The 13,792-nt window shown below is 40.1% G+C and overlaps 1 protein-coding gene across 1 annotated transcript in view; it reads right to left on the bottom strand.

The window, feature by feature from the left end:
• Positions 1-13,792, bottom strand: part of TNIK (TRAF2 and NCK interacting kinase) — a 391,801-nt gene that overhangs the window by 144,557 nt on the left and 233,452 nt on the right. The window contains 1 exon segment of the mRNA XM_019840116.3: positions 1,601-1,726. Within this exon segment, the coding sequence (XP_019695675.2) occupies positions 1,601-1,726 (126 nt within the window).

The raw sequence follows: 13,792 nt of genomic DNA, 5'->3' as shown, positions 1-13,792 counted from the left end.
AGAAAGAGAGACAGAGGTAGGTCAAGTAGAAGTCTACTGCAAAATCTAGGCTTCCACTGAACGGGCCCACATGAAGTTAGCAAAGGAAGATTAAACCAAGACAGTGTTATAAGCCAGCCTGAGAGATAAGAATGAATAAAAGTTTCATGGACAGAAACCACGGAGGTGAGAGGAAGAGCAATCTAAGCAGGGCAGGGATAGGAATAGTGGTTTTGGTAGCAGATATACTGAATTTACCTTCCTTCAGTGGGACAGCTGTCTCACAAACTGTCAAAGATACAGGACTGGGGCACATAGCTAACTAGAAAGGAAAGCAACCATGAGAGTACTTATATGGTATCAGATACTGTTTTAGGTATTTCATTCACAGAACTGGAATTTAAATTTCAGTCATCCACACATTAGCCAGAGATGAGGAAACGACCCATAGAACTTGGTTAGATTATTGTTCCACCATTTCTAGCTACATAGACCTTGGGGCAATTTACTTACCCTCTTTGTAAACCTAAGTTCTGTCATCTAAGAAATGAGGCAAACTCTGGAAAACAGTATGGAGTTTCCTCAAAAAATTAAAAATAGAACTACACTATGACTCAGCAATTGCACTACTAGGTATTTATCCAAGGGATACAGGTGTGCTGTTTCAAAGGGGCACATGCACCCCAATGTTTATAGCAGCACTATTGACAATAGCCAAAGTATGGAAAGAGCCCAAATGTCCATCGATGGACGAATAGATAAAGAAGATGTGGTATATATATATATATATGTATATATATATATATATATATATGTATATATATATATATATATATATATATATATACACACACACACACACACACACAATGGAGTATTACTTGCCAATCAAAATGAATGAAATCTTGCCACTTGCAACAAGATGGAATGGAACTAGAGGGTATTAGGCTAAATGAAATTAGTCAGAGAAAGACAAATATCATATGACTTCACTCATATGAGCACTTTAAGACACAGAACAGATGAACATAAGAGAAGGGAAACAAAAACAATATAAAAACAGGGAGGGGGACAAAACCTAAGAGACTCTTAAATAAAGAGAACTGAGGGTTGCTGGAGGGTTTTTGGGTGGGGGATGGGCTAAATGGGTAAGGGGCATTAAGGAATCTACTCCTGAAATCATTGTTGCACTACATGCTAACTAACTTGGATATAAATTAAAATATGAATTAATTAATTGGAAAAAAAGAAATGAGACTAAAAAAAATGAGACCATAATAATGTCCATCTCAAAGAGCTGGAATAAATGACATACATAAAAAGCAAATAGTGTGATGCCTAACTCAATAAATGTGGTCACTAGTGGAAAAACCAGAGAATTTAACAACTGGCTTTAGGGATGGCCCACATTAAGGGGTAGAAGATAAAGATACTTAAACAATGGAAGGTATTTAGGGAAATGGGAAAGAACCTTGAAAACACAATGTTATGGAAATTATGGGGCCAAGAGTTTCAAAGAAGGAGTTACTTAATCCAATTTAGTCATGAGGACAGAGAAATGCACCATTCAGCCCTGGTTGTTCTTCCTGTAAGTAAAGTAAATTTGGGTAGCACTACATACCCAAAGTTGGTCATCCATGCCTGGTGGGTTCTTTTTGATAAAAGCACCATAGTATGTAGCAATATTCCGGTGATGAGAATACTTCTTCAACATGTTAATTTCTTGTTTGATTTCTTCCTCTTCATCCTGTATTAGAATAATAAATATTATGTCATGAACAGCCACTGTGTTTAGTAGGATTCTGTTTTTCATCACCATCTATATCAACGACACAATAAATTCTTTCTTAAGTTTTATTCTTCTGTGGTGGTAAACAAGCATACTGACTACAAAGAAAAAAATCACAAGACATCAGATTGGCAATCCTAGAGGCTCTTCTGTTTGTACAGCAAACAGGCATAGTATGCAACCAGCTAGAAAGAAAAAGCTCATCCCTTCACCTGGAAAAGATCAAGGTAGACAGACTATTGAAATAAAATTCACTCTCGGCTTCTGGGAACTATGTCCACTGAGTACCTATCACTGATCATATCTGATCAGTAGGAAAGATTGGGGAAAGAAAAAAAAAATACAAGCTCTGACATTTAAAATTTGTTAGGTTCATTTTCTTTGAAGCCTACTTTTATTGAAGTAACTGACTGAAGATGATGAAAGTCAGCTGGGTAAGTTCCCTAGATCTGAAGAAGTTCACAAAACAGGGGAACTCATCTCACCTTCTGGAAACTAAACATAAAAAGAAAGGGGGAACGTGGCAGTGCCATGGATGTGAAAAGAGGTAACTCTCCTACAGACTAAGTTTCCTGATGTTCGGGTTTCATTCATTCTGAGTTTCACTTTGGAGTCCATCAACTTGGCCACTTTTGGAGGCCCTGGCACTATCGGTGGGGGGTGCATGTGTTCTTCCATAATTTTGTTTTGATATGTACACATCAGTTGGATTTATTTCTGAGATTGGCGAGACAAAATTCCATCCCAGGAGAGTTATGTGAGATGCGCATTAGTAACAATTATCTCTGAGGGTAGGTTGTAACATCACCTTTACCTAAAGGCCACCCGTGCTGTGTCCCTGTCTGTCCCCTTGCAGCTTGGGTTGCTTGGCCTCACTTCAGTCTCTACATTGTCGGGCCCTTCTGCGGTTTTCCATGTGATGTCTTCTTTCCCCGTCCTCCTCTGGACACAGCTTTTACTCATTATTCCTAATTGAGCTTAAAGGGCCCTTCTCAGGATGTCTTCCCTATTTCTCTCAGGCCATGTCAAGTCCCCCCTGCTGTATCTTATCCACCTCCTACACTTCACACAGGCACCATATTTGTTGGTACTGGTGTGGAGATGTGTCATAATTGCTCTTCTACTCGACGCTCTTCATGGATTGTAAGCTCTCCTCTGCCTTCAGGTCTCAGTTCCAGAGTCCCTTCGCCAGCAAAGGTTTCTGATCTGTCTGACTTGGTTCTTGCCTCATGGATCATCACATGTGTCTTCCTTTGTAGCACCTACCAGAATTGCAATCTACACTTATCCGTCCTATCATTTGATTAAGGCCTCTCTTTCCTATCAGCCCGTACCAACTGTGAACACAGGAATGGTGCCTGCTTTTGCTCTCTGTAGCATGCCCAGCACCAGGCAAAGTGCCGGTGAACAAATACAAATAAAAGAGAGGACACCTGCAAGGACCCCGCTACTACAGTGGCATCAGGGGTACTTGAGAGGAAACGGTGAGAGTGAGATGAGAACGGTGAAGTGCTGACATTTCTTCATCATGAGAAAATAAGTTTTAGTGAAAAACAATGGAGATTTGCAAACCCAGGAGAGTGAAGCCTCTTACATGTCACAAGTCTTAACAAAATCAAAGACTAACTGATCTCAAAATAGAACATACGATTGAGGTGCTGAGCTAAGGAGAAGCATGTGGCCCCAACATTGAGGAGGGGAGTCCAGGAATGAGGGGCTGGGACAGTGGCTGAGGGAAGGGATGGCATCCGATGACCAATGGATTCTTCCCTGCAGCTATGGGAGACTACCTACACATTCACTGTAGCCTGAGGACAGACTGACCTTCACAGACCTTCTACTTGTTGAAGGGCCCCTGTAGCATGCCTCAAATGTCTTACTATGGTGCAGATTAAGCTATTTTAAACTTACCATGTGGGCCGAATAATTGTGGATGAATGCAGGATGTGAGCATATGTACTTTAGGGAAGCCCAAACAGAAGGAGGAAAACAAACCTGAGGGTTTCTGTGAGCAGCCTGGTATCGACAGCTGCTTCCATTAAAGAGGCAACTACCTGGGGCAGTGAAACACCAATCACTTTCCAATGGCAGCCTGCCAATCTCACCTTTGGCCATTCTTAGAGACAAGTTGGTTGTATAAGCATTGCTGCCGGCCTCCTAGGTTCTCAACAGGATGGAGGGTGATGTGGGACAATCCAAGAGGGGAGAAGTATCCTTTTTAAAAATGTTTGTTTATTTATTTATTTTTGAGAGAGAGAGACAGAGCGCAGAAGGGGAGGCACCGAGAGAGAGAGAGAGAGAGAAAGAGAGAGAGAGAGAGAGGGAATCCGAAGCAGGCTCCAGGGTCCAAGCTGTCAGCACAGAGCCCGACGCGGGGCTCGAACCCACAAACCGTGAGATTGTGACCTGAGCTGAAGTCGGACGCTCAACCGACTGAGCCACCCAGATGCCCCAGGGGAAAAGTCTCTTAAAAAGTTTACCATACTATTAAGAAAAACAGTTAAATAATAGTGTGATTCAATATATAATTAAATCCAAAATAAATAATACTGGAGATTGGAATGAAGGCAGCAAGTTCTCCATCACTTTGCGAAGGTAAACTGAGGCAATATGAAAATGAAGAAAGCATATGCACTGAGTCAGAAAAATGAGGGTCGGCAGATGGAGTGCATGTTCACTTTGGGCTCCACTCTTTTCTGGCTACATGGCCTTAGGGAAGCAACCTCACTTTTATTTTTATTTGTATTTTTTGAGTTTTATTTATTTAAGTAATCTCTACACCCAACGTGGGGCTCGAACTCACAAACCTGAGATCAACAGTGGCATGCTCTTCCAACTGAGCCAGCCAGGCATCCCTAACCTAACTTTCAGAACTTAAGTTTTCTCATCTAGAATTACATACAGGTTTATAATAGTATTGTATTATATGCCCAGTCTTTTGTGATATTTGAACGAAGTATGTTTGGGTTATAAATGCAAAATAAACACTGTTATTAATCTTGTCAACCAAAAAAATAAATACATAACAAGGGTGGAAGGGCAAGAATGGAAGTATCTTGAATTTTAGTTTAAACTGCACTGTTTCCAAACACAATTATGGAACCACTGTGGGTCATGGTTATGGAGCTCTAGCATAGAACCTTGATTTGGAGGTTATGTGACCTTGTAAGTGGGCATGCATTTTATCAGGCCTTCAGGGCTACGGTTTATCCTGATTTCTAGTCTAGGGCAACGGTGGCAGCAAGTTAGGCAGTGGAACTGAAAAGCCCACACGTACTAGTAACTATGAGAACTTACTCAACCATTCCATAAGCGGTCTACCCTCTCACAACACAGCTCATTGAAAAGGATGAGGTTACGATGGTTTCAAAAAGACAAAGATAACAAGAGGCTAGAATTAGATTTCAAAGCTGTAAGAAAAGGATGTCTTCTGTTTTGTAAATGGGTTTTTCTTATGTCTGAAGAATTAAGCAAAAGGGTCAAGCCCACTGGGAAACAAATGAAAAAAAAAAGTAATGGTACTAAATTGTTACAAATTTTACAAGGGAATCATTTTTAAAAGCCAAGTCCAGGATACTGGGAAGAACTCTTACTTCAGTACTGATACTGCAAAATCAAGTCCATTATGTACCCTCAGGCATTGCATAGATACTCTCTGGATATCAGCCATTTTCACCTGTGATTGAAAATAAGAATATCTATTTAAGCTGCCTCTCAGGGCTTGGAAAAAACTAAGTGCTTATTTAAGCATAGCTTTATTGCCAAAAGAAAGAAGATTGCTTTTTTCACAAGATCATGGGAATCTATTTATTGCTTAGTATTTGTGGTAGACTTGGACTGGGAGGGAGACAGAGAGGGAGTAGAAAGGCCAGGATATTCTGCAGCCTCCTTCATGAAGAAAGGGAGCCCATTAGTTCTTCTTTTTGTCTCTGGGCTCTGCCATGTGACCTGCTCTGGCCAATGGAACATTAGTAAATGTGCCCTAGCAGAGGCTGGAAAAGTACCTGTGCACTGGGGCATGCTCTCTCTTATTGCCGGCAGACAACTCTTCCATGTGAGAAGAAAGTGGTTTTCACATGCGAGGAAATGGATGCGTCCAGGAGATGCTTTTAAGCCACTGACTGCCTCTAATGACGATATCATATAACAATATGATACCAGGGTTATAAAACATAGCCAAAGCCAACCTCCACTATGTCCCAGAAACTGTGTGTCTTATCTTATTTCATACTCAAAACAGCTCTATTAAGTAGATGATTTAACGATCCCATTTTACAAGTGAGGAAAATGAATTTCACAGAGGTTAAGTAACCCCCAAGTTCATTCGTATTTTAAATGTCAGAGCTAAGATTCAAAGCAAGATTCCTCTGACTCCAAAGCCAGTGCTCTTAATTCTCTACTGAAAACTCCAGTTACCCATGGTGATAAAACAAAAGCTGCTAATCATGAAAGAAGTGTCTGGGTACATTTCAAGCCAGGGATGAAGAGAAACGCGCCTTTGGTCCTCCAATTAAAGAAGCTTGTTAGCACACAATAGTATTTGCTTATGAATGATATCAAGGGATAAAAGAGGGATTTTAAGTTGCATATTTAATACATGGGGAATATACTTTAAGCACCTACACTATGCTAGGATTTAAAAATGGAATTAATAAGGCATTTAATATTAGTGTGCTCTATAACAAAGAGTTTGCCCAACATTTAGCTCTCAATCCATGGAACAAGAGTAAAACTGCATAACTTATAATAATCCAAGGGACGGGTCAGTTTCAGTTCAGAAGTATGAGATGTATAGACTCGTAAGTGTCACTACACCCTAGGCATATGGGCATCAGGTAGAACCACTTCTGCTCCTGCTCAACCAGTCCTGCTTTCCATAGCACTTGTTGGCATTAGGTAGTTGTTTGTGTTAATTTTCCTATCATTCTCAACCCAACTGTTGACAGAATATGACACGAAGTTGAAGATAATTTATTGTTAAAGAATCAGAGACTATTAGAATTTAAAGGGGTTGTTGACATTTTCCAGAATGTACGTTTTAAAATAATTTGTAATAGTGAAATCCTTTCCTCCAATAGAAATTTTATTCAGGATGCCAACAAATATAGCATCAACAAAAACTAGACTTTTAAAATCAGTAACATTTATTCTTGTGAGTGTAACTATGTGATATCTAGTTATAAAATTAATCAATGACAACAAAGAAGCTGTTTTAGTGAATACGTTAGATGTTTGAAAGTCCCATATCAGCTTCAGTATCTCATTAATTTTCAGTTTTGTTTTGTTTCCAAGGCATAGAAAAAACAAGATAAGTAATTGCAAATTTCTCTTTTTAAAGAGAAAACTCTGAAATTTCAGTGGAAATTCTTCTTCCTGAATGAAATTGTGCACACGAACAGAGTAACTTAGCAGTACAAATTAAGAGGCTGCCATTTTCCAGTGTTTGTTGGTATATAACATACAGTTTTAGGTTTGTTTTATCACAGTTTATTAAACATGAATATATATTAAAAATTAGATAATATTTAAGCATGCACGGATCTTGTAAAATTATCTCAAGGTGGGGTTATGCACCTGTAAACTGTATTTTTATACATTGAAGGAAACAAACCCAGAATGGTCCAATGACCTAAGCCTTGAGAGAACTGGGACTTTGCCTTGACATTCTGTAGGCAGTGCCTGGATTTGCTGTATATGTTAGTCTTAAGCTAATGAATTCATTCAATAAACATTTAACTCCCTACTGTACCCCAGGCACAGTGCTAAATGCTAATGATATAATAATACAACAATGGGCACCATGGATTCAAGCTCTGCCACAATGAAACTTAACTATAGGCTAGTGGGGAACACTGATGAAAATCAAAGAATGACACAGATGCATGAACAGTTACAAACAGGAGAGGTATGGATAGTTAATCTAATTGGAGGCATCAGGGGAGACAGCACCAAGAATTTCAAGTTTGGGCTGAATTCTGAAGGCCTTGTCGGGGGTACCCAGTTGGGAAGAAAGAAAAAAAGTGTGACTATGGAGGGAACCAATTTTCGTGCAGAAAAATAGTGACTGCCAAAGCCCTATAGATGGAAGGGGTATGGCATGTTGTCTTCTATAGGAATTGTTGGTACCATGGAGAGAAAAATGAAAGATGTTGGCAAGAGACACTGTGATAATAATCATATGCACTGAACATAGTGTTCTACATATTGTTCTCAAAAACTTTCTTTATAAATAACTATGCTTACTTCTCTTATAAGAGAGGGGGTGTGATCCACAAGGCAAGGTTAAGCAACATGCTCAGGGTAAGGGAGCCCTGAAATGTCAAAACTAGAATATACCCAGATGAAAGTGCCAATCTACAGTGCTCTTCTTTCCCATGAGGCTAACCTGCTCTCTTGCTGGGAAATTTCTCTTGCTGGGAAATGCTGTCCCTTAGAGATCCAGCTAGCACAGCCTGATGTGCATTTTTCTCATACCCAAGCTTCCACTGATGATGACTCCTTATAAAACCATGAATTAAAAAATAAATAAATAAATAAATAAAGACCTTTGATCAAGTTAACACAGAAGTAAATGAGTTTTACTCCTGGTAGTGTTGTCACTAACTTGCCTCAAGTCTTACATAAATGAGGTGACTTATATCCTCAGGGACCCTACACCTATAATTCAGGTAACAGCTCACAGGAATTGGAATGAGTCTTATCTGATGGTATAAACAGTATAATTGATAATGCCTCCCCTTTGTGTTTTGGTTACCAGGAAAAAAATAATTTCCTAGTTTTCTGTGGCTTATCATTTGGATTTGTTTTTCTTTTATCTGGTTTTCTACTCTTTATAGTTTCTCTGGTCTCTTGTTTTCACATATATATTATCATTTTGTATAGCATCTACTATGCCCCAGGTTCTAGGTTAGCAAGCCCTGCAGGAGGTACAGAGATGAAAACTGCACAGTTTCCATTCCTGGCTCATTAAAGTCAGTAGGCTTTAAATGAGGGAGGACTTTCCATAAAGGGAACACAAGGGGTGAGCTTCAAGTCACTGGGAAGAGAGCCAACATATTGATGGGGAAGTCAAGCCACAAAAGAAAAAAAAGCACCCAATAAGAGAGAACCTGATAAAGTCCAAAGGTGGACATACATATGAAATGGAAGTGTGCTGGCAGCACAGAGGAGGGGGTGAACGTACAGAAGGAGACCCCACAGTCTGCTACCGAAGAGCCTGGTTGCAAACCTGGATTTGAATAGCACGCTCAATGATCCAGGTACTCCTCATACCTCTGTGTGCCAACATCCTCCCCTACACGTATCTCAACTTCACTAGGGGCATAAGAAAATTAACTATAATTTTGACCAAATGCTTAGAGGTACACAAATGAAAGGCACTACTGAATACAAACCGTAATGATGTACAAATATTTTTAAAAATGAGTGAGCCTCATTGTTCACCCTCATTAGTTTGGGGGCATAGACAGTAGTTTCCAGGGTCATTCTCTGCTCTTAAGGAATCTGTCTGACAATGCATGCATACATATATGACAAGTCTATACACCCAGTGTGCATGCACGTGTGCAGAGACCTGGACAGACATAAGCCACCAAAAGGGGGATAGTCTGTAGGCAAGACAGGGGGAGATGCTGAAATGTGCAGGCAGTGGGCAGCTCAGCTTGTTCATTTTTAGAGCTCTAGAAGCTTTCTAAGTTCCAAATGCTGTATACCATACAGAACTGATGCACTAAATATAGCCTCCAAGGTAAAAGGTATTATGGACACAAAAATAACATGTTTATCTTTTCTTTGTTAAAAGTTCTCATCATGTGCTTTATCAGACGATCTGTCTGCTAAAGATGCCTACCTGAAAAGCCCCAAAGGAGAAGTCCCAAAGAGGCGTCCAGAGGGGTCTCTGAAGCAGAAGAGTGTGGGCTGGGGATTCCTAGGCTTTGTTGAACCCACCTGAGAGTGAGACTCCTAGAGCTGAGAATGCCCTTCTCCCAGCCCTAGTAACACAAAACCGAGATCTACTCATCCTCAGATCTCACTTACCTGTCACTTTATCAGGAAACATACTAGCCACCTGGATAGATTCGTTTCCTCTTAAATTCTCTCTTAATACCCTCTGTACAGTCCTTAGAAGCTAATCAAAACTGTGATTAAGTAATTGTTCGGCTATTTTTCATGTCTTTTATACATGTTGGAATGTAAGATTCCAGAAGACAGAGCCTGTGTCTGTTCTACTCACTGCTATCAGTCCAGAACATAGCACACCCTTTCATTCTTAAGTGAATGAATAATTATGGTTTCAATCTTTGGCTTCTAGAATCTAGCTATATACATTCTCTCCTAGATCCTGCTCTATAGTAGGTCATTTGGTACATGCTTGGGGTGAGACATTGTTCAGGGTAAGACTAATAACTCTGTAATTGAGGTGTTGAAGACAGGGCTGATTCAAACCATTTACACACATCAACAAGAGACTAACCCGGGGATGGTGCACAGTTCACAGCATAGGCTGCCATCTCCACACTGTCATCTACTAATGACAGAAGTTCAATGCATGCTCTAAACTCTTCTTTCCATTCCTATAGACTGCCCCATTCAGGAATTCACTGTATCTTACCAGGGCTAATAATTAAGATCATTTATTGAGGACCTGTTATGTGCCAAGCACCAGATATTATATCATTTTAGCCTCGGTATAAGTTTGTGATGTCTGTATTTCCAGCCAACACGTAAGAAAAATGAGACTCATGGGGTGCCTGGGTGGCTCAGTTGGTTAAGTGTCCAACTCTTGATTTTGGCTCAGGTCATGATCTCATGGTTTGTGAGTTCAAGCCTCACATCAGGTTCTATGCCGAGAGCACAGAGCCTGCTTGGGATTCTCTCTCTCCCTCCATCTCTGCCCCTTCCCCCCCCTCCCCCCACCAAGGTCATTGTCAGTAAGGAGGTAGTAGGTGATCTCAACTCTACCTGAGTCTGCAGGCCATGCTCCACAGATACTCCCTTATCTTTCATTCCTAAAATAGGGCTGTGGGGAGAGTGGACACACCCTAACTGGCTGACTTTGAATTCCAATTCTGCCATTTACTATCTGTGGGGCTCATGCTTTTAATTACTCATTTGTAAAATGAACACAGTAGCAGTGTCCGCTAATGGGAGTTGTTTCCAGGATTAAACAGACTAATATATGTTGTACTAAGTAAAACAGTGCTTGGCATATGATAAGTACTCAGCCATTTTTATTTTGACCATGGATGTTGTTGTTATGACTATTATTAATAATGTTATGTTCTGTACTACCAATCGCTCCCCTGAACAGTCTCTCTTTGGGAGAGAGGAACGAAACGTGCTTGTAGCAGTATGTACCCTGACTCTTCAAAACAATCTGGATGAAAAGATTTTTTTTTTGGTCCAGTTTCAGCCAACATTAACTATGGGCAAAGCCCTCTACCAGAGGCTCCAGGGAGACCACTTCCTTACCCTTCAAAGAAGGATGGAGGCTGGTCATAAGCTTCAGCCACAGGAATTCAGTAAGCAGGACTGAAATAGGAACTCAGTCAAACAGGGTTTAAAATGGATCCTCCTAGTAGACAATCCCATCATATTAATTTACTGTTCAACTTCTGGCTCCCACATTGGCTCTTGCACTGGTTTGGGGGAAAGGACCAGGACGTATAGCATCCCATCCCTGGTTTAAAAAAAAAAGTTTATATTTCTTTTATATATTGGACTTTTGCCTAAGAGGATGTGATCAAAATGTTCTATTGGGAAAACAGAAAGTTTGAAAACCATGTAAAATCCTGTCATGCTATTTACTTCCTTCATGACCTGGCCCTACCTTGTCCAGAAGGATCTTGTATCACTCTCTCCTCAGCCCTTTTGAAACTAAATTATATAATAGTTTCCAGAATATACTTCAATGCTATTTCAGCCTCCATGCCTTGGCACAGGCTGTCTCCTTGGCCAGGAATATCTGTCTGATTGTCCTTCCTGGGCTTAATTACTCTACCTTACTGTCAATATCAAACTTTATAAGTAGCTTGGTTCATGAATTTTATAATTTTATTATAAAATGGATTTGTTTCACTTATAAATATTTGGAGCGAGGCTGTATAATTGTGAGTTCTCCTGCAGACAAAGGAGCACTTTTTCATCTTTGAATTTCCAGTGCCCATCAGAAACTCAGTTTTCAGTAAATGTTTATTGAATATATTAATGGGAAAAAAACACACAGTAAATTAAACACGAAATGCCCTTCTGTGTTAATTGGAGACCTATAGCAATGTGGTTGAGATGATGGATTTCAAGGATACAGTTAAATCGCTCAGGCTGAAATAGTCACCCTACCATGTACACGTTACATTGAGCCAGACACTTAATAAGCCCGGTCTTCTCATCTCTGTAATGGCGCTGCTAATGGAAGTTGTTTTGTAGGTTACTGAAAGGATTAAATAATCAGAATATAGAAGGTGCTTGAAAGAGTCTGGCTCGTAATAATCACTCCCACAGTGTTAGTTACCATTATTATTATTTCTGGCTGCAACATAACAAAGGCACTTAGAGAGGCACTTGAGAACCAAATCAGTTTTAAGCACATCCACTGCAATGGTATTTGATAGCACAGTGCTGCAATTCTCCCGGTTTTACCTACTCAGCATCCTTCCCACCCTTTCCTCAAATATCTCTCGTGTTTTTCTTTCGTGAATCGTCCTTTCATGAATCATCCAGCCCTTAGTCCCTGTAGCTTCCAGGGCCAGGCACCCAATCCAGATATGGAAGAAGGAAACAAGGGTTGGCTCAGGAATAGGGACGTGACCCAAGCTGCACCACTGATATTCAGACTGGCACTTTGCTGGGACTAACAATAATGAAGTAATTAGAACATGAGCCTGGACCTGTTGGTGGGAGGAAAGCAGAGCACAAAGACAGAGAGAGCCAACATTCCTAATCACACTATGTGACTTCCAATAATTTCCATTTTCAGCTTCATTTGGTTTGAGGGGGGCTTTGGTACTACACCCCACAGTGTCCTGAGCAATAGGATCAGAACCAGTCATTGTAAAGGTGAAAGCCTATGGCATTAAGTTATTATCTCCTTAAGTCCTGTGTGGGCTTCAAGGTATCATTGTAAAGGGACTGGTTTACACCAGGAATCTTTCTCCAAATGAAAATGAGAATCATTTATGGGGTGACCAAAGACCACAGTCTCTTCACATATGGTGGCCAGAAAGCAGCAAATCTAAAAGCCTAGAGAAGTGCCCCTCTGACTTTCACGAATCTGGAGTTCCTTGAGGAGCTTGTAGAAAAGGCAGGTTCTGAGGGTCCCCCAGGACCCTTTCTCATGAAGACCACCAGAGGGCTGACAGTTCACTGAAGCTAGTGGTCCACTTTGAGAAATGTTGTTTAGATATTGTAGGCAAATCTAGAGTACACAAACCCAGCTGGGAAGGAATCCCCAGAAAGCCGCGAAATGAAGAAATTCTCATAATTATTTCAGGAACTAAAACAACTTCAAAGACTGAGTCTGAGTCGAAGTACTAATTCTGAAGCAAATATTGGCAATTTTGGAAGTGTCTCGGCATTAAAACCAGAAGAGCAGAAGCATTATATCCAGTTCTCTTTGTGGCTATTTTCTATTAAAAAAAAAAAAAAAGAAAGTGGTGTAGAATAAAAACAATAATTTAAAAATTGATTTCAAGCTTATGGTTTTATCAATTTCATTACAATAAACTATAGTAACTTTGCAGTAGATCACTGCAGACAATTAACAAAGACGACCTTTGAGAATTCATCTCCATTTTTAACAGAGCAGCTATAATGAGCGCAATTATAATAATTGGTAAGAAGCGTTTGCAGCATTCCATAATACACAAAAGACAACATGGCAAAATGAAATAGATTGTTTTCTGAGGATACCACACAAATTCCACAAAGGAAATCATACACTGACTGTAGTGTGTAAGGGGGTGATACAAAAGTCATTTGATGCTGTATCAGACACCGAGGGAAATAAGAAAACTATCTCCTGATGTG

Source organism: Felis catus, chromosome C2 (genome assembly GCF_018350175.1).
Source record: "Felis catus isolate Fca126 chromosome C2, F.catus_Fca126_mat1.0, whole genome shotgun sequence".
NCBI classification, from domain to species: domain Eukaryota; kingdom Metazoa; phylum Chordata; class Mammalia; order Carnivora; family Felidae; genus Felis; species Felis catus.
This window is presented reverse-complemented; position numbering and strand designations above follow the sequence as displayed.